This window comes from Balaenoptera acutorostrata, chromosome 5, assembly GCF_949987535.1.
Source record: "Balaenoptera acutorostrata chromosome 5, mBalAcu1.1, whole genome shotgun sequence".
In the NCBI taxonomy this organism is placed as follows: Eukaryota; Metazoa; Chordata; class Mammalia; order Artiodactyla; family Balaenopteridae; genus Balaenoptera; species Balaenoptera acutorostrata.
Window position 1 is genome coordinate 53,091,433 of NC_080068.1, and position 19,815 is coordinate 53,111,247.

General features: G+C 36.5%; 1 protein-coding gene across 9 annotated transcripts in view; it reads left to right on the forward strand.

The window, feature by feature from the left end:
* The window catches only part of ANKRD17 (ankyrin repeat domain 17), a 164,228-nt gene extending 144,622 nt beyond the window's left edge, over positions 1-19,606 (forward strand). For all 9 annotated transcript variants that reach the window (XM_057547253.1, XM_057547254.1, XM_057547259.1 and 6 more), the window contains 5 exons: positions 4,830-5,027; positions 16,777-17,025; positions 17,534-17,712; positions 18,119-18,283; positions 19,003-19,606. In XM_057547253.1, coding sequence (XP_057403236.1) covers positions 4,830-5,027; positions 16,777-17,025; positions 17,534-17,712; positions 18,119-18,283; positions 19,003-19,062 — 851 coding nt within the window. In that variant the 3' untranslated portion in view covers positions 19,063-19,606. The remainder of the gene's footprint in view (positions 1-4,829; positions 5,028-16,776; positions 17,026-17,533; positions 17,713-18,118; positions 18,284-19,002) is intronic.
* The last annotated feature ends 209 nt before the right edge of the window (positions 19,607-19,815 follow it).

Consider the following 19,815-nt stretch of genomic DNA (forward strand, 5'->3'; position numbering starts at 1 on the left):
CCTCCAACTCCCCCCCACCCCACCTCCACCTCTAGTAACCACAAATCTGATCTCTTTTTCTATGAGTTTGTTTGTTTGAGATTCCACATATACGTGAGATCATACAGTTTTTGTCTTTCTCTGTCTGACTTATTGTACTTAGCATAATGCCCTCACGGCCCATCCATTTTGTCAGAAATGGCAGGATTTCCTCGTGTTTTTTTGTGTGTTTTTTTTTATGACTAAATAATATCTCATTGTGTGTGTGTATGTGTGTGGTATATATACATATATGTATACATACCACAGCTTCTTTATCCATTCATCCATGGATGGATACTTAGGTTGTTTCCATGTCTTAGCTATTGTAAATAATGCTGTTACGAACATGGAAGTGTAGGTATCTTTTCGAGTTAGTGCTTTTGTTTCTTTTGGATATAGTTCCAGAAGTGGAATTGCTGGATCATGTGGTAGTTCTATTTTTAGTTTTCTGAGGATCCCCCATACTGCTTTCCATAGTGGCTGTAGGCTGGTCATATTTCAAGTGCTTCCTTAATAAGCACATAATGGCTGGTAGCTGCAATATTGGAGAGCCCAGATATTGAACACATCTATTAACATAAAAAGTTCTGTTAGACAGTGCTGATATCTAAAGAGGATCTAAAGATCTGGTTTTGAGTGACTGCTTTTTCTTTTTTAACTTTTTACTTTGAAATATTTTTAGATTTATAGAAGAGTTCTTCTATAATTACCCCAATTTCCCCTAAACATTCTTACATAAACACCATATATTTATTAAAACTAAGAAATTAATATTGGTACAGTACAATTAACTGGACTACAGACTTTATTCAGATTCCACAGTTTTTCCAATAATGTTCTTTTTCTGTTGCAGTATCCAGGATACCAAGTTGCATTTTGAGCTTTGTGTTTTAATATGAATATTTCAAATAATTAAAGATAATTTCATTGAGTTATTTGTAGTGAGGTGGATGGACCTAGAGTCTGTCATACAGAGTGAAGTAATTGGAAAGAGAAAAACAAATACTGTATGCTAACACGTATATATAGAATCGGAAAAAAAATATGATTCTGTAGAATCTAGGATCAGGACAGGAATAAAGACGTAGACGTAGAGAATGGACTTAAGGACATGGGCAGGGGGGAAGGGTAAGCTAGGACGAAGTGAGAGAGTGGCATGGACATATATACACTACCAAATGTAAAATAGATGGCTAGTGGGAAGCAGCCACATAGCACAGGGAGATCAGCTTGGTGCTTTGTGACCACCTAGAGCGGTGGGATAGGGAGGGTGGGAGGGAGACGCAAGAGGAAAGAGATATGGGGATATATGTATATGTATAGCTGATTCACTTTGTTATAAAGCAGAAACTAACACACCATGTAAAGCAGTTATACTCCGATAAAGATGTTAAAAAAAAAAGTCTACCATTAAAGCAATAATAAAATAAGAATAAATAAAGATAATTTCATGCTAGAGATAGACAAACTATGGTCCATGTGCCAAGTATGGCATACTACCTGATTTTACATTTGTGGTTTTTTTTTAATTGAGTCATAACAATTGTGTAAGATTTAAAAAAAAAACTTTTTTTTATTTTTAAAAAGAATAATATGTGACACAAAAAATAGTACATTCAGAACTTCCCTGGTGGTCTAGTGGTTAAGAATCCGCCTTCCAGTGCAGGGAATGTGGGTTCAGTCCCTGGTCGGGAAACTAAGATCCCACATGCCACGGGGCAACTAAGTCCTGGTGTTGCAACTAGAGAGCCCACCTGCTCTGGAGCCCGTGTGCCACAACTAGAGAAGCCCGCGTGCTGCAACTAAGACTCGATGCAGCCAAAAATAAATAAATAAATAAATATTTTTTAAAAAAAATAGTGCATTCAAATTTCAGTGTTCATAAATAAAAGTTTTATTGAAATACATCTATGCCCATTCATTTACATATTGTCTTATGGCTGCTTCCATGCTCTGCTGACAGCCTAAAAATATTTATTATTTAGCCCTTTACAGAAAGGTTGCCAACTTGTTATTTGTTATTGAAGAGATGACATTCTGGGACTAAAAATTTCTAAATATAATGGGAACTGATTGTTATTTTTACGTATTTCTATAACACATAAATATAATGTAAAGAACATGGTCAGTAAATATTTCCTTGCTGGGGGTTGACTGAAATATTTTCATGTACTTTCAAAAACACTTTCTCTTGAATACTAAATAGAATCAATATAATTTGGTTGTAAAAGCTTCATATGCTCATTAGTACATTGGAAATGCTTTTATTTTTTCATTTTTTTATTTTTAAAAAATTTTTATTGGAGTATAGTTGATTTACAGTGTTGTGTTAGTTTCAGGTGTACAGCAAAGTGAATCAGTTATACATATACATATATCCACTCTTTTTCAGATTCTTTTCCCATATAGGCTATAACAGAGCATTGAGTAGAGTTCCCTGTGCTATACAGTAGGTTCTTATTAGTTATCTATTTTATGTCTAGTAGTGTGTATACGTCAATCCCAATCTCCCAATTTGTCCCTCCCTGCCCCTTACCCCCTGGTAACTATAAGTTTGTTCTCTACATCTGTAACTCTATTTCTGTTTCGTAGATAAGTTCATTTGTACTCTTTTTTTTAGATTCCACATATAAGCAATATATGATATTTGTCTTTCTCTGTCTGACTTCACTCAGTATGATAATCTCTAGGTCCATTGATGTTGCTGCAAATGGCATTATTTCGTTCTTTTTTTATGGCTGAGTAATATTCCATTGTATATATATACCACATCTTCTTTGCCCATTCCTCCGTTGATGGACATTTAGGTTGCTTCCATATCCTGGCTATTGTAAACAGTGCTGCAGTGAACATTGGGGTGCGTGTATCTTTTCGAATTATGGTTTTCTCTGGATATATGCCCAGGAGTGGGATTGCTGGATCATATGGTAGCTCTGCTTTTAGTTTTTTAAGGAACCTCCGTACTGTTCTCCATAGTGGCTGTACCAATTTACATTCCCACCAACAGTGTAGGCCAGTTCCCTTTTCTCCACACCCTCTCCAGCATTTATTGTTTGTAGATTTTTTGATGATGACCATTCTGACCGGTATGAGGTGATACCACATTGTAGTTTTGATTTGCATTTCTCTAATAATTAGTGATGTTGAGCATTTTTTCATGTGATTTTAGCCATCTGTATGTCTTCTTTGAAGAAATGTCTATTTAGATCTTCTGCCCATTTTTTGATTGGGTTGTTTGTTTTTTTTGATATTGAGCTGCATGAGCTGTTTGTATATTTTGGGGATTAATTGGAAATGCTTTTATATTTCATTTTTGTAAAGTTGGAATTTAGTGAAAATACTTCAGTTTTCAAAAAATGTGAAATCTAGGTAATGTGTTAAGAAAGACTAAAATTAAGATTTAGAGAAAAAAGTAAATTCTTGTTTTGTGGAAAAGTATAGAAAAAAGACGTGCTCCATTGGGAGGTAAGGTTTTGGGGTGTACAGTTGATTAGAGCCAAAATTAGCAATGAAGTTTAACTTAAGAGTTTATCAGAGGGAAGTATTAGATTCAGGTCAACATAGGCATGTTTGCCTTTACAGCTATACCACTATTTCTACACCCTAGAAATTAACATTAATTCAGTAATAGCACCCAATATGTAGTACCATCATCCCAAATATACCCTTTATGCCTGTATGTTTCTTTTTTCTCTCCTTTTGATCCAACCAATCAAGATTCACACATTGCTTTTGGCTATTATGTCTCTTTGATCTCCCACAGTCTAAAACATCTCACCACCTTCTTTTGTTCTTCTTGATATTGAATCCTTTGAAGAGTCCAGTTGTACTGAAGAATGTCCTGCATTTCAGATTCACCCGTTTTCTCAATCTGTGGTTACATTCTGGTTAAACATTTCTAGCAGGAACATCAGATAGGTAATGTTTGAATCTCACACTGTATTGTATCAGGAGGCAGTCAATGACAGATTGTCCTTCTCTTATCTATGGAAAGCATGGCCACTTAGTTAAGATGCTGATTGTCAGATCTCTCTATTATAAAGTATAGCTACAATCTTTTTTTTCTCCTATAGTTTTTTTCTGGTTTGTTTTTAGTTTTGTGGGGTTTTTTTGGTTTTGTTTTTGTTTTTTTATTTTAGTAGCACTCTTAAGTTCACAGCAAAATTGAGAGAAAAGTACAGGGGTTTTCCATATACCCACTGCCTTCACACAGGCATAGCCTCCTTTATTACCAACATCCCACTCCAGAATGGTATTTTTGTTACAGTTGATGAACCTACAGTCACACATCCTTATCAAAGTCTGTAGTTTACATGAGGGTTCATTCTTGGTGCCGTACATTCTGTGGGTTTGAACGAAAGTCTAGTATAGTAACCATTATACTATCATCCAGAGTATTTTCAGTGCCGTAAAAATCCTTTGTGGTTTGCCTACTCATCCCTCCCTTCCCCATACGTTTTTTAAAGGTAAAATTTTATACAACTCCTTGGCCACCAAACCTATTTAAATTCTAGTGTTAATATTAAATCTATACGTATTCTATAATAAGTAATAAAATGTCAAAATTAAAATTAAATGTAAAATGTTTTCCTTGGTAATTTCTTTTTTATAGCTATCTTTATAAAATAAAGGGGGAAATAATGAGTGGAATAATGAGTGGAATGACTGGAAGAAGTAAGCAAGGAGAAATTTTTTTAATAATCTAAAATATTTTTGGATATATTAGGGACCTCTTGGAATTTTAGGTTTTTCTAATTATATCTCCTAGGGGTAACTATTATAAATTATGATTATCTTCTACATTATAGGTATTGTCAATATGGACTCACCATATGGTTCTGTAACACCTTCTTCTACACATTTGGGAAACTTTGCCTCAAACCTTTCAGGAGGTCAAATGTATGGACCTGGGGCACCCCTTGGAGGAGCACCCACAGCTGCTAACTTTAACAGACAACATTTTTCCCCACTTAGTTTGTTGACTCCATGTTCATCAGCATCAAATGGTGAGTAATATACACTGTAGTTCCAGAGGAAGAGTTTGTCTGTATGTTCCCTTAAAACTCAAAAGGTTTTTAAGTTTTTCAAAGTTTGGAATTTTTAAGTTTTAAATCTCTTAATAATTTAAATTCTATAAAAATGTAATTTGTATTCATGGCAATCTGAAATCAGAAGGAATTTAAATAGAATTTCCAGGTTTTTAAAGTATTAGAATCAACTTCGGCTCTGTCAAACCTAGCATATTATATTGAAGTTAATTTCTAAGAGGGATCATTTTTTGAGAATAAAAAATCTTGTTGTATCATCTATTGATTTGCATTTACTTTCAGGTTTGAGAATATAGCTCCCAAGAAGAAAGATTTGTAGCCTTAAAAGTAGTATAAATATCATGTGCTTTTGGTCTACCTTTAAATCTCATCTATTACATAAATAATACAACTGATTTCACATTACCAGATGTGTGTTTTTAACTGTAGTCAGACTTTGAAGCATTGATCAGATTTTTCAAACCAAGGAAGATCATTCATCACTAGGGAATTCAACTCACATTAAGAGAATTCCATAGTGAGGCTATTATTTGTGGTTATTTATTTATTTAGCGAGGCTAAAGGCATCAAATTGCTTTCACCTTGAGGAAATTTTAATAAGAATCCATTTTCTTTTAAACTACCAAATTTCTTCTAACAATGTTAGAGCCCAGTTAACAGAGACTGGTTAACTGAATGAAGGAGTAAAAAAATATTAGTATTTGAGAGATGCATATGAAAGTACATTGCCAGTGAAAGCATGAAGTAAGGTGTAGCATATAGTGAATTTACATATTTATAGTTTTTCTTGTGTTTGTCAAATAACAAGGACTGTCACTTGGGATATTAATTATCCTTGTATCCTTAGGTGTCCCTAAGTGAAAAGAAGTGGTTTAAGAAAGAATTCAAAGTGACTGTGATAAAAACATGCCAGAAACAAAGTGAGAAGTATGAAAATAAAGTACGAATGTAAGAAGAAAAAAAGTTTACAGCAGTTCTCATTGAGGATACTTTACCCATCATTGAAAAAGCTTTAGAAAATTTCTTAGGAATCATAATTGAGATAAAGTGAATATAGTATAACATAGCTACCTAGCCTGGCTTATCTAAACATAAACTATTAACAGAACACTGAAACTAAATATAACTCTAAGGAATAACTGATTACGACATTTTAGTCTTAACTATCTGGCTTATAAGGAAAGGTTATAGCCTCAGTTATTTAAAGCTGTATTCAATGCAACATAAATTTCTGTGTACTAGAGGAATATGGATATTTGTTTTATTTATTTAGTTTATTATAAGGAAGATTGATAGGTACGTATTGAATGGAAGGTAATTCACTCTATATTAAAAATTGGCCTGGGCTTTCCTGGTGGCACAGTGGTTAAGAATCCGCCTGCCAATGCAGGGGACTCGGGTTCGAGCCCTGGTCTGGGAAGATCCCACGTGTCGCGGAGCAACTAAGCCCGTGCACCACAACTACTGAGCCTGTGCTCTAGAGCCCGTGAGCCACAACTACTGAAGTCCGCGTGCCTAGAGCCCATGCTCTGCAACAAGAGAAGCCAACGCAATGAGAAGCCTGCACACTGCAACCAAGAGTAGCCCCCACTTGCTGCAGCTAGAGAAATAGAGAAAGCCTGCGCACAGCAACAAAGACCCAACGCAGCCAAAAATAAATAAATAAATAAATAAATTTATTTTAAAAGTTGGCCCAAAAAAAGGGGGGGAATTCCCTGGCGGTCCAGTGGTTAGGACTCCGAGTTTCCATTGCCAGGGGCACGGGTTCAATTCCTTGTCAGGGAACTGAGATCCTGCAAGCCGCGCCATGTGGTGCAGCAAAAAAAAGAAAAAATTGGTACTTTATCCTAATTCAGGATTCTCTCCCTTTAGGGAGGTGTATTTGAAGAGATTTTAGGGCAAGTTACAACAATTAAGGAAAAAAAACCCAGAAAAGTAAAATATTGAGAATTACCAACGAACTCTGTTTGTAGTGTAGCTAATAACCATATGTTAAATGATAATAATAATAATAACAGTAACAACAGTTAATTTACTGAGGTTTAGATACTTTTCAAGGTAATTTTCCCCCCAGATTGCCTTTGTCAGCAAAATCCTATTATATAAACAGTTAGGTGAGCTTAGACAAGTCATTTCAGTGAACCTCAATTTTCAGATCTGTTAATATCTACCACACTGGATTAGTTTATGTGGAATAAATGGGATAATCTACTATTACTATTGGTCTACTATTATCTACTATTACTACTATTATCTGCTATTATCTACTATTACTGTTGGTCTTTCTTCTTTTTGATGATAATGAACAGTAAGTGCTAGTCCCGTTTTCTAATAGTTTTAGAAATGTACTAATGGAATGGTAACAGAAGAGCAAACGTTTTTATAAATAGCCAGTGATTAAAAAGTCTGAAACATAATTTTTGAATGATTTTACCGGCTTAGTTTTTTCTTTGACTCCTCTTAAAATTAGTTTTTATTCCTAAGTATATAACAGATCTGGATCAGTGTCTTCTGAGTATGTTGAGCTCAAACTAAACCGTTATAGGAATAAAAACATCTTCCTTATAGTATCTACATATGGGTGATTCATATTCACCTATTTATATATAAAAATAAGGATAGTCTTTGATTTTCATGTTCATAAAAAAATAGGAATTGGGAGAAAAGGTGTTAAAATTGTAACATCATTGCTATTGAAATGTGTTACCTGAAATTTTTTGGTAGTTAATGTTTAAAATAGAATGGATTCTCAGAAGCAGAGAATGTTTTAAAATAAAATAAAACATACTTACTGATATTAATGTTTATTACTTTAGGAAATACACTAGAGATTTTTTTTCCCCTTTTGAACCGTGAACCAGTCAAGGTAAACATGTTGCATTTGATTATATCTCTAGGATCTTTAAAGAGTAGCACAGAGAACCCGTGTATATCCCCCCACCCCCACTCACTAATTGTTAACATGTTGCCACATTCCTCCTTTCCCCACCATGTATCCCTGTGTGTGTGAGTGAGTGAGTGTGTGTCTGTGTATGTGTGTGTGTGTAGAGTATGTGTAGGGATTGTAGGGTTTTTTTTTTTCCTGAATCATTTTAGAGTTAGTTGCACATATCAAGCTGATTTCCCCTAAATACTCCAGATTATAATATTTTGGAAGAACAAGAACATTCTCTTCCACAACTACAATGCAGTTGTCAATTTCAGCAAATTTTACATTGATACGTTATTATTATCTAATGTATAGTCCATATTCACATTTCATCACTTGTCCCAATAATGCCTTTATTACTTCCTCTCATTCAAGATTCAAATCAGTATCACAAATTTCTTTTAATTCCCATGTCTTTTAGTCTCAGACAATCTGGAACTGTTTCCTTAGCCTTTCTGTATCTTTCAAAGAAAGCTTTTTTTTTTTTTTTTTTCCAGATTATAGGTCAGTTGTTTGGTAAAATGCCTGTTTGTTTTTCTGATATTTCTTCATGATTAAGTTTAAGTTATATATTTTTGACACGAATATTAGTATTAGTCACCATTGCACCGTTCTCACTGACATTAGAAGGTATAAAAAGTCAGTTTGTGCTATTATTGGTGCTGTTAACTTTGATCACTTGGTTTCACAGATTTCTACACTGTCAAATTGTCATTTTTCCCTTTGTAGTTTATAATTAATCTGTGGGGAGTTGTTTTGAGACAATTCTTATTACTCATCAGACTTTCAGGCAGAATATAAGGGAAGGGGGGGAAGAAGTAGCACTTACCTCAGTAGAAATAATAGTTTTATTTTTGTAACCATGTTAATGTTTATAAATTTAAAACAAAACCAACCTTGATGAAGGGAAAAACACTAAAATTGAATGCAAATAGAAACAAGTAAACCTATCTGTATTTTAGATTATTAACATAAACCTACTAAAAGAAAAACAATCCAAAAAACTCTTGAAGACAGTAGTATTTTGTATACCCTTCAGTCTAAAGGCAAATAAACTTCAGACAAATCTGCAATTCTACTTAGGACATTTGTTTTTTTATAATATTATGGATAAACAATTTTAAAACTATATGGGGTGTATTGTAAGGTTGAGCAAATGAATAAGTAAAAATATTGATGATGATGTGATCCAGGATTCTCATTGTAAGAAGAGAGAAATGTAGAGTAGAGTAAGGCAAGGAAGAACCCTATGGAATTGGATTGGAATTAGAGAATCAATATGAACTCATTATTTTATTTTATTTTTTTATTATTATTTTAAAAAATAAATTTATTTATTTATTTTTGGCTGCAATGGGTCTTGCTGCGAGCGGGCTTTCTCTAGTTGGAGCGAGTAGGGGCTACTTTTCGTTGAGGTGCACGGGCTTCTCATTGTGGTGGCTTCTCGTATTGCGGAGCTCAGCTCAGGCTCTGGAGTGCAGGCTTAGTAGCTGTGGCGCACGGGCTTAGTAGCTCTGCGGCATGTGGGATCTTCCCGGACCAGGGCTTGAACCCATGTCCCCTGCTTTGGCAGACGGATTCTTAACCGCTGTGCCACCAGGGAAGTCCCTGAACTCATAATTTTTAAATGACGTTATGTGTTGCATTGAATCATATAAAATTGCCATTTCCCCACCCCCACCCCCCCAGCACTGCCTACTGAAAGGGCCTAGAAGCAATGAATTTTCAGTAGCGGTAAGCATATTCAGTGTCCAGATCTGTCTGTTAAATATTTTAGTTCACTAAAAGAAACCAGGTCTTCTTGGGGAAATAGCTGAGCTCGGGCAGGGAAAGTATAAGGGGAGCCTGCAAAAGTCTTATGGTGTCAGAAAGTAATTCAGTGCTCAGATGATTGGGACATGTCAGAAGGACACAGGAGGCGGCTTGAAAGGGGCTCCCACTAGCCAAATTCCGGACAATTTGACCATCAAAATGAATAATGTCAGCTCACTGAATAAAGCAACCCATGTGTACATAATGATTGTAAGTAAAATTTTAAAATGCAGAAGAGGGAATGTTGCTCCTTACGGTATAATGACAACTCATAAATGTAGAGGAATTATAATTTGAGTCATCATTTTGCAACTGTTAGGATGATTCAGGCAAGACTCTCAGACTTTTACCTTTAATACTGAGTTATTAACTAGTTTGCATTTTCCTTACCTAATGTAAATCTTAATACTTTTTAATGACCATTTAGTTTGTTTCATCTGACTTCTAACTCTTCTTTAGGTAATCTGTTCACATGAGTGTAATTTCATATTTTTGTTTATTTATGGTAGTCTTTTAAAATTTTGTTTTTAGTATTTATATTTTTCTTAAAAATTGCCATTCTGGGTGCTGTTGTAGAACTAACCACAGAAGCATGGCTTATTTTTCACAATATATGTATCTGGTTTCTGTACGTGAACAGGTTTTATCAACACTTCTCCATACATTCCACTTCTCTTTTCCCTCCCCCTCTTTAGGACATCAGGACATGGTATTAGGACTCTGGCAAATTAAGTTGGGATGTGGGGGACATGGGTCCCTTACTTAAAAAAAAAAAAAAAAAAAAAAGGAAGAAAGCAAAGAACCTTCCTTGAGGCCCCCAAACAGCAGATTGGTGATGCCCGAGATCCTTCTGCATACAGGCTGGGCAGAGATCACTTCGGCCCTTATCCCACTCAAACTGCTAAGGTCTATCCTACCAACATTCAACCAGTCCATGCATTGAGCACTGATTACTGGCTCTGGTCTGTGAGTTTCAGGCCTTGGCAAATTTAGTCAGTGGGCCATTTTGACATTCAGTCTTACAAAGCTGTTGTTGGATCAAAAAGCAGTAAAAAAGCATTACAGTTTTTTAAGGAAAAAACTAATTTTACATCGTGACTCAGTACACATGTACCTGTGTGTGATTGAAATATATTTACAAAACAATACTTATCCTTACAATATATGTTGCATGATGGTATTTTCTATTCTGTTTTCTTTAACCTTTAAAAAAGTTTTTTACGTTAGTCATGACCAACCACATTCATCTCATGATCTACTATAGTTTAATCAACACTGAACTGAAGCATGAAAGTACAGTGTAATTTTCCTGCAGGAGCACTTTTTCCATTTGTAAGTCACACGCTCTTTCAATTTGAATTCAGGACCCTCTTGTCATTTCAGAACTGAGGTGGATTTACTGAAGCTTCAGTTTCAGGATAATCTTATTTGCAAGGGGCCCTGCCAAGGTCCTGTACCTGATTTTGTATTGTAGTTTCGCATTCTTTTTCTAAAACAGATTGCCAAGATTATATAGGATCCCACAAAACCTCTAAAACCTGTTTTTTCTCTAATATATGTTAGCATATTTAATAACATGACTCTGATTTAGTTTTTGCTTTTTTTCTGATTAAAGAAATTATAATAATTAGAGATGAGAAATTATAATTAGGCTCTTTTCGTAGCAAGGAATATAGACCGACCCAAGCAATCTCAAGGAAAATGATGTTTACTTTAAGGCTATGCAGGGTGATCTTCAGAACTGTCCAGGATTTAATACAGCAACTCTCTATCTCTTTCTATAGCGGATTTATGATCTCTCACTCATGGTCTGTTTCTTATCTTACTTACTCTCTTTACACCTAGGCTTCTTCGTAATCTCATCTTATATACGGTCCTCAAAGATTCAATTCATAGTTAATGAAACCAGTTTTTCTCTGTTTACCAATTGCACCTTTCTGATTGAGAAATATGGTTGGCTCAGCTCATATGTTCAAGTAAGGTCATCAGTCATAGATTACCAGCTAGCCTGAAGTAGATCATTCTTCAGTCAGATGCCTGCTGTTAGTCCAGTTAAGCCATCAGGAAGGAAGCAGAAAACAGTCATCTGATAAACTTAAAAAAAAATAAAATAAAAAAACAACGAACTATGGCTAGTGAGGTGGCAGAATCTGTGAAAAGGGCAAATATTTATTTTTTCAGGCTTTCTCTAGTTGTAAGCAGGGTCTATTCTCTGTTGTGGTGCACAGGCTTCTCATTGCGGTGACTTCTCTTGTTGTGGACTACGGGCTCTAGGCGCGCGGGCTTCAGTAGTTGTGGCATGCGGGCTCAGTAGTTGTGACTTGCAGGCTCTAGAGTGCAGGCTCAGTAGTTGTGGCGCATGGGCTTAGGTGCTCCACGGCATGTGGGATCTTCCCGGACCAGGGATCAAACCGGTGTCCCCTGCATTGTCAGGCGGATTCTTATGCACTGTGCCACCAGGGAAGTCCCAGGGCAAATTTCTTAAATGAGGTGGGTTAGCAGGCAAGCCTAGTTATTCTGCTCATTTAAACAGAATATGGAGGGTTTCTTGGGACCTCCCTAGTGGCACAGTGATTAAGAATCCACCTGCCAATGCAGGGCACACAGGTTCGATCCCTGGTCGTGGAAGATCCCACATGCCACAGAGCAACTAATCCTGTGCACCACAACTACTGAGCCTGTGCTCTAGAGCCCACGAGCCACAACTACTGAGCCCGCATGCCACAACTACTGAAGCCCATGCGCCTAGAGCCTGTGCTCCACAGCAAGAGAAGCCACCGCAATGATAAGCCCACGCACCGCAACAAAGAGTAGCCCTTGCTCGCCGCAACTAGAAAAAGTCCGCTTGCAGCAATGAAGATGCAATGTAGCCAAAAATAAAACAAACAAACAAACAAACAAAACAGAATGTGGAGGGTTTCTGTTATTTTGCTTTGCTTTTGTTTTTTGAAGGATACAGTAAAAGAGTGAAAAATTAGCTCTAACGTAGAAGTTAGGGCAGGCTCCCAGAGATGAGTCTGAGGGAAGGTAGGATTCATTCATCCTCCTTCCATTAGTCCTTCCTGCTTGCCTTCCATCTCTGCTTCCTTCCTCCCTGTCACCTTTGACTATGTCTTCGTGTTAGTTTTCTGGGTTGATTTTTCTCAGGTATATAATTGTGCCCTTTCAATATGTAGTTTAAAAAAACAAAAAATAGAACTCTGTGTATCATATTTACATCTTCTTGTGTTCCTTGCAGTTTGATTTAGTCTTTTCTGGAATATTCTTTCATTTCTAATGCTTTCCTGAGTTTTGTCATCTTGTTTCTAGTTTTACTAATTCTGAATTATGCTGTTCTTTCAAATCTTTTCCTTTTATTTCTTTAAGCTCACTTTGGAATTTTAGATTATAGTCTCTTTCTGATGTGCCTTTAGAATATTAGACTAGACTATAGCTTGCTTTCTGGCATGCTTTTATTGTCTACAGCAGCAGCCCCCAAGGACAGCAGCAGGGACTGGTTTCGTGGAAGACAGTTTTCTATGGACGGGGGTAACGGGAGCCCTGGGGAGCGGCAGATGAAGCTTCGCTCGCTTGCCTGCCGCTCACCTCCTGCTGTGCGGCCCGGTTCCTAACAGGCCGCGGACCAGTACCGCTCTGCGGCCCAGGGGTTGGGGACCTCTGGTCTACAAGTTATTATGGGTCCATATCTCCTTTAGTTCATATAATAGCTCTGCATGGAATTCGACTGCGGTTCTATTTTGTTTTGCATTTTTTAATGAAGTGAGTTTTCCAGAACATTTAGAAGGAATAAGTGGATCAGGATATCTTCTCTGGCGTAAAGACTCTAGAATTTCCTCTTATAAGGAAGTGTGCAAAAATGTGGTCTTATACTTTGTTAAATCTCCTGGCTTTGTTGTCCCTACCCACCCATCCAACCTACCCACCTACTTCCACCTCTGCCCTACTCTTGACTGGATATTCTCTTCACTTTGCTTTTGTTGTCGCTTTCCTGTTCAGTTTAGAATCTGTTGCCAGAAGTTTCTTGTCAGTGTAGGACTTTATCAGCAGGTACCTTTAAGAGGTCATAGCAGGGACTTGATGGTCCAGTGGTTAAGAATCTGCCTTCCAATGCAGGGGACGTGGGTTCGATCCCTGCTCGGGGAACTAAGATTCCACATGCTGTGGGACAACTAAGCCTGCACGCTCTAGAGCAGGGGTTCCCAGCCCCCGGTCTGCTGCCTGTTAGGAACCGGGCCTCACAGCAGGAGGTGAGTGGCGGGCGAGTGAGCAAAGCTTCATCTGCAGCTCCCCATCGCTCTGCATTGCTCACATTACCACCTGAATCATCACCCCCATTGCCACCTGAACCATTCCGCACCCCCACACACATTCCCCACCCTGTGGAAAAATTGTCTTCCACAAAACTGGTCCCTGGTGCCAAAAAGGTTGGGGACCACTGCCCTGGAGCCCGCGCGCTCTGGAGCCCACACGCCACAACTAGAGAGAAGCCCGTGCACCACAATGAAAGATCCCACATGCTGCAACGAAGATCCTGTGTGCCGCAACTGAGACCCAATGCAGCCGAATAAATAAATAAATAAATAAATAAATAAATAAATAAATATTTTTTAAAAGTCATAGGGCCCAAGTTGCTCCAGCTTTTTCAGACCTTACTGTGAATCCCTTACAATCACCCATGCATAGACAGAACTCTCCCACTTTCACCTGCTGTTCTCAGATTGGCGTGCCCTGCTTTCCTTTGAATACCTTTGACTGTTTTGTGGCTCTCCTGTTCTCAGGTCTAGAGAATTGCTTCCTTCCACACAGATGCTGCTACTACATGAGTCTTACAGCTGTTGGTGATTTGTCCCCATTCACTTGTATCTTTGGATTCATTTGGATATCTTGTCTGTTTTGTTATAGATGTTATCCATGGGTTTTGGGCTTAGCTAACTTAGTGGCTTTTTTTAATGGGAAGAATCAAAACCTGTGCTACTGTTACTTCCATCATCCTAGAATTCCTTCTTATACCACTGTAAGATGAATTTTTAAATATTTATAATTTTTTTAAAGACACATGTGGCTTTTCCATTTTCTTATCATTTGTTAAAAGTAAATGCTGTCAAGTAATGCTAATGGATCCATGACCACAGGAAATATATTTTAATTTTTAGAAGGTAATAGTTTTCTTGGTTTACTTTTACAGTTAAGTCCATGTTTCATGTTTTTGTTCCCCAATGAAATCAGTATCCATACAATAAATTATAATTTATAAGGTACTTTAGCATTCATTCCTTTTAGTTAATAGTCACTACATCTCATTGAGTGGCGGTACAATCAATTTAACCAAAATAGACCTCTGCAAGTACTCGTAAGATGGAATTGATCTCCACAGTACTTTCCAATTTTGTATGATTCTAAAATATATGTGAGAAGTCTTCTAAAAAACATGTTCAGGCCAATAATATTATTGAATTTTCTTTGTCTTCCAAGTTCCCTGAAAAGTACCTCAGGATATAGAAGCACTATGTTTGTGTGTACAGATAGATAGATTGATTGATTTTGTAAATTTATTAGCTACCTGAGTCCTTTTGGATAGATACACATACACATACACACACACACACACACATTCCCACGCACACACATACATATAGAAAACTTAAATGCAAAGATAAATGAAAAAATATTTAATGACTATCACTAGGGCATAGAGTTAGACAGTTATGAATAAATTGTATCTATGCAGGTAACTGTTTTGACTTTTTTTAAAAAATTAGTTTATTCATTTATTCATTTTTGGCTACATTGGGTCTTCGTTGCTGCACACAGGCTTTCTCTAGCTGTGGCGAGTGGGGGCTGCTCTTCGTTGCAGTGCACAGGCTTCTCATTGCGGTGGCTTCTCTTGTTGCGGAGCACAGGCTCTAGGCTCGTGGGCTTCAGTGGTTGTGGCACACGGGCTCAGTAGTTGTGGCTCGTGGGCTCTAGAGCGCAGGCTCAGTAGTGTGGCACATGGGCTAGTTGCTCTGCGGCATGTGGGATCTTCCCGGACCAGGGCTCGAACCCGTGTCTCTTGCACTGGTAGGCGCATTCTTAACCACTGCACCACCAGGGAAGCCCAACTGTTTTGACTTTTAAGCTTCAAGCTCCTCCACAATTTAGACTCTATTTAAATTTAAATGGGCTTGAGATTTGAACTTTTCATAAGAAATACAGGTTTGGTTTTTTTTGTTTATCCTTCTTCTCTGTAGTGTGTTAAAGAGATTAAATCACTAATGAATGCTCCCAAATTGCCTATATTAAGAACTAGCCTTGTTTTGATAAGCAGAGCTTAAACCGTCATTTCTAAAAGTGTTCTGTGGAATACCCACAAGATACAATGAAACAGTTGGGTTATGAAGCATAGCCTTCTGTTGGTATTTTATCAGCATATTAAAGTTCTGTGAAGTCCTGATTTAAAGAAACTTATTTTTTTCTTAAGCTTGATCTTCCAAATTTGTTAGATACCTGAATATCTTTGTTTTTTCATCATAACATACCAAGGGACAAATGTTCCCAAGGAAAATAGTTTGAGAATTGCCAATACAGGCAGTGGTTTTCCCCACCTACATTTTGTTGTTGTCATTGTTGTTTGTTTTTTTTTAATTTAAACATTGTCTTCTCATTGCTCTGGTGTTATATTTTACTCACTGTCAAGGGTAAATTTATCTAAATATTAATTAGTGTGTAGTTGCAGCATTCACATCTTCCCATTCTACTATCATGAAACTAAATGGGAAAATTGTGAGCCAAATTAAAAACTGCGAAGTCATAGAAATTTAACCAAATTTTAATATACATAATTTATTATCTAAGCATTATACTCAAATTTCATTTTTTCCTCAAAGAATGCATATTTAAGGTGTCTTTAGAATTTAAGATTTTGTTTTACAAAAGTACAGGCTGTATAGTTGAGATGTATATTATTTGAAAATATCTTTTCTCTAGATTCTCCTGCACAGTCGGTATCCTCCGGAGTTCGTGCACCTTCTCCTGCCCCATCATCAGTACCTTTAGGGTCAGAAAAGCCCAGCAACGTCTCTCAGGATAGAAAAGTTCCAGTCCCTATTGGGACGGAACGTTCTGCACGTATCAGGCAAACTGGAACTTCAGCTCCATCTGTTATTGGGAGTAATTTGTCCACATCAGTAGGGCATAGTGGCATCTGGTCCTTTGAAGGGATTGGTGGCAATCAAGGTATGATATGCTATTCTGCTTACTGGAAAGTAAGTTTATGCATTTAACTAAAATATTGTAAGCAGTATTTAATTATCATAGGCATTCTTAAAAAATCTGTATTCGTATCTTTTTGTTTTGACTGATCAATTTATTTAAGAGTTTGAAACATTTTTTTTGTTCCCATGTGAGCTCTTACTGAATTTATCATTGCTTTCTGAAGATAGTTTAATGCAAGCATATTATTTTCTTCATATTAAGGAAATATTAATATTTCTTTTGGGTCTCTTAAGCTTTTATCTTAGCTTTTTTTGTTTTGTAACACAAAGTGTTTATGTTACTTTGTTAGGCTATTATGTCACTACCTACAAACATGGAAATACTGTGGTAAATATATAAAAGTAGGTCATTATTCTGAAGGAATTCACAATTCAATGTGGAAAATATTCAAAATATATAAATTTTTTTTGCTGTTTTCTGATTTTGAATATCACCAATTATTTTTTTCTGCCTCTTCATTTTCCCTCAGACAAAGTAGACTGGTGTAACCCTGGGATGGGAAATCCTATGATGCACAGGCCAATGTCTGATCCAGGAGTGTTTTCACAGCATCAAGCAATGGAGCGAGAGAGTACAGGAATTGTAACTCCTTCTGGTACATTCCATCAGCATGTTCCTGCAGGATACATGGACTTTCCTAAAGTTGGGGTAATGGTGATTTAAAAGCATTTTCATTATTTCGAAATGATTTTCTGATTATTAGCCTTATTTCACTTACCAGTGTATAAGCGTTTCTGAAATGATGCTGGAGCTTTGGCTTGGAATTATAGGTCAAAATCTGGCTAAAATATAAACATTTATAAATCCTGATTTTGTCCCAATTGTTCAGAGAAATGTTTTTTGACAAAATACTTTATATACTAGGCTTATAGTATCTTCTATTTAGTGCTAGAAGAAATCATATTATGGAAAATAATTTTTACATCACCTAGATAACTTACACTTTTCCAAAATGAGGTGAAGTTTCAAATATCAGTTTTAAGGCTATTGATTATACTGGGAAAAGTAACCAGTGACTTGAATGTCCATAATCTTTGTTTTCTCCTCTTTTAAGGGTATGCCTTTTTCTGTGTATGGGAATGCAATGATTCCTCCAGTAGCACCTATTCCTGATGGTGCTGGAGGACCCATATTTAATGGCCCTCATGCTGCGGACCCCTCTTGGAATTCCCTGATAAAGATGGTTTCAAGCTCCACAGAAAATAATGGCCCTCAAACGGTAAGGCTGATCATTCAGTGAACTTTTATTTAGTGTTTATGAGCTGCCAAGACAAATGGGATAAAGATAAATCATTGTTGTGAGAGAGTATGGTGAATATGGGCAGTTGAGGAAATTGAGGGAAGTTTAATATAGCTGAAATACAGCAGAGTGATATGGAAAATGGTACCAAAGGTAGTGGTTTGGGGCTAAAATTATGAAAGGCATAATATAATATATTCTATTGGGTAGCGGGTGGTAAGTAAAAGATTTTAAGTTGCAAAGTGTTGTAATGTAATTTTCTGTATCAAAATTTACTAGTTGTGTGAAAAGGACCATCTAGAGGTTATTTATTAAAAGTATTATAAACGTCAAAACAGTATATAACTGTGAAAATGCACAGAAATGGTTGTATATTTTAGCTTATTATGGTATATGTTTAATACCTGATTCATTTTCCTTCCACAATCATCAACCTGTATGTACTCAGACAGTGGTTTTTAAAAAACGATGATAATTCAGATCCTGTTTGAGGAATAAGAGGAGAGGCAGGAAAACAACAGATAAAAGTGGTTTATCACTGCTTTTCTTCATTGTTTCCCAGCATGTTGCAAACTGATTGAGACTTAGCTATTTTAGTTCATAAATATTAGGAGCACTTCCTTAGTGTTTAAGAGTTTTGTTTTAATCAAATATATGTTCAATACATATTTAATAAAATGTGTGCTCTATATTCATAGGTGTGGACTGGACCCTGGGCACCTCACATGAACAGTGTGCATATGAACCAGCTTGGCTGATGAGGATCAGCTTGTTAGCCTGCAGATTCCTTTTCATTCAGAGGAAATCACAAGTGGCCGAAAAAAAATTTATGCTCCCAAATCATTCTACTGATGTGCTTGACTGAAGTGTGTAGGCTTTTTGCAGAAGAACTTACTAACTGACCTATTTTCTGTGAACATTTGTGACTGCCCATTCCCCATCATCATCTGTTTTACCTTAGTTAGCATTTTTCTTATCATTTTTCTTTTTTTCTTTCCCTCTTCCCCTTTGGACATAACTTTCTGTTGAAGCTGTTCTTTGGCTGGTTGGTTTTAGTACTGTAAACTGCTTCTGAGCAAACACGGAAATTTAGCAAAATTATGTAAACTTGATCCTGAAGTTTTAGAATGGCAAATAAATGTACAATTGTTTACATAACAGAAAAGGCTAAGCAGAAAGTAAATTTCAATATGTCAGTATAGAGGCTCTACTTTATGTAGACTTAAATTAATGTGAGATATGTACCTTCATATTCAGAAATCTGGATGTTTCCTTCATACATTAAACTATTAATAAGTACAACTTTTTTGCTTGTGTAATTTAAGTATAAAGTAAAACAATGGGCATTATCAGTGAATGCTTACCGACGTTGGCTTTTAAAATACCCATGCTTCTCTCTTTTGAGTTTGTTTGCAGCAAGGCACATATAGAATAAGAAATTTATCACTTTTTCATGTCTCTTTATTACCTTGTCACACTTTTAAAACTAATACACACTTCTCTCTTCATTC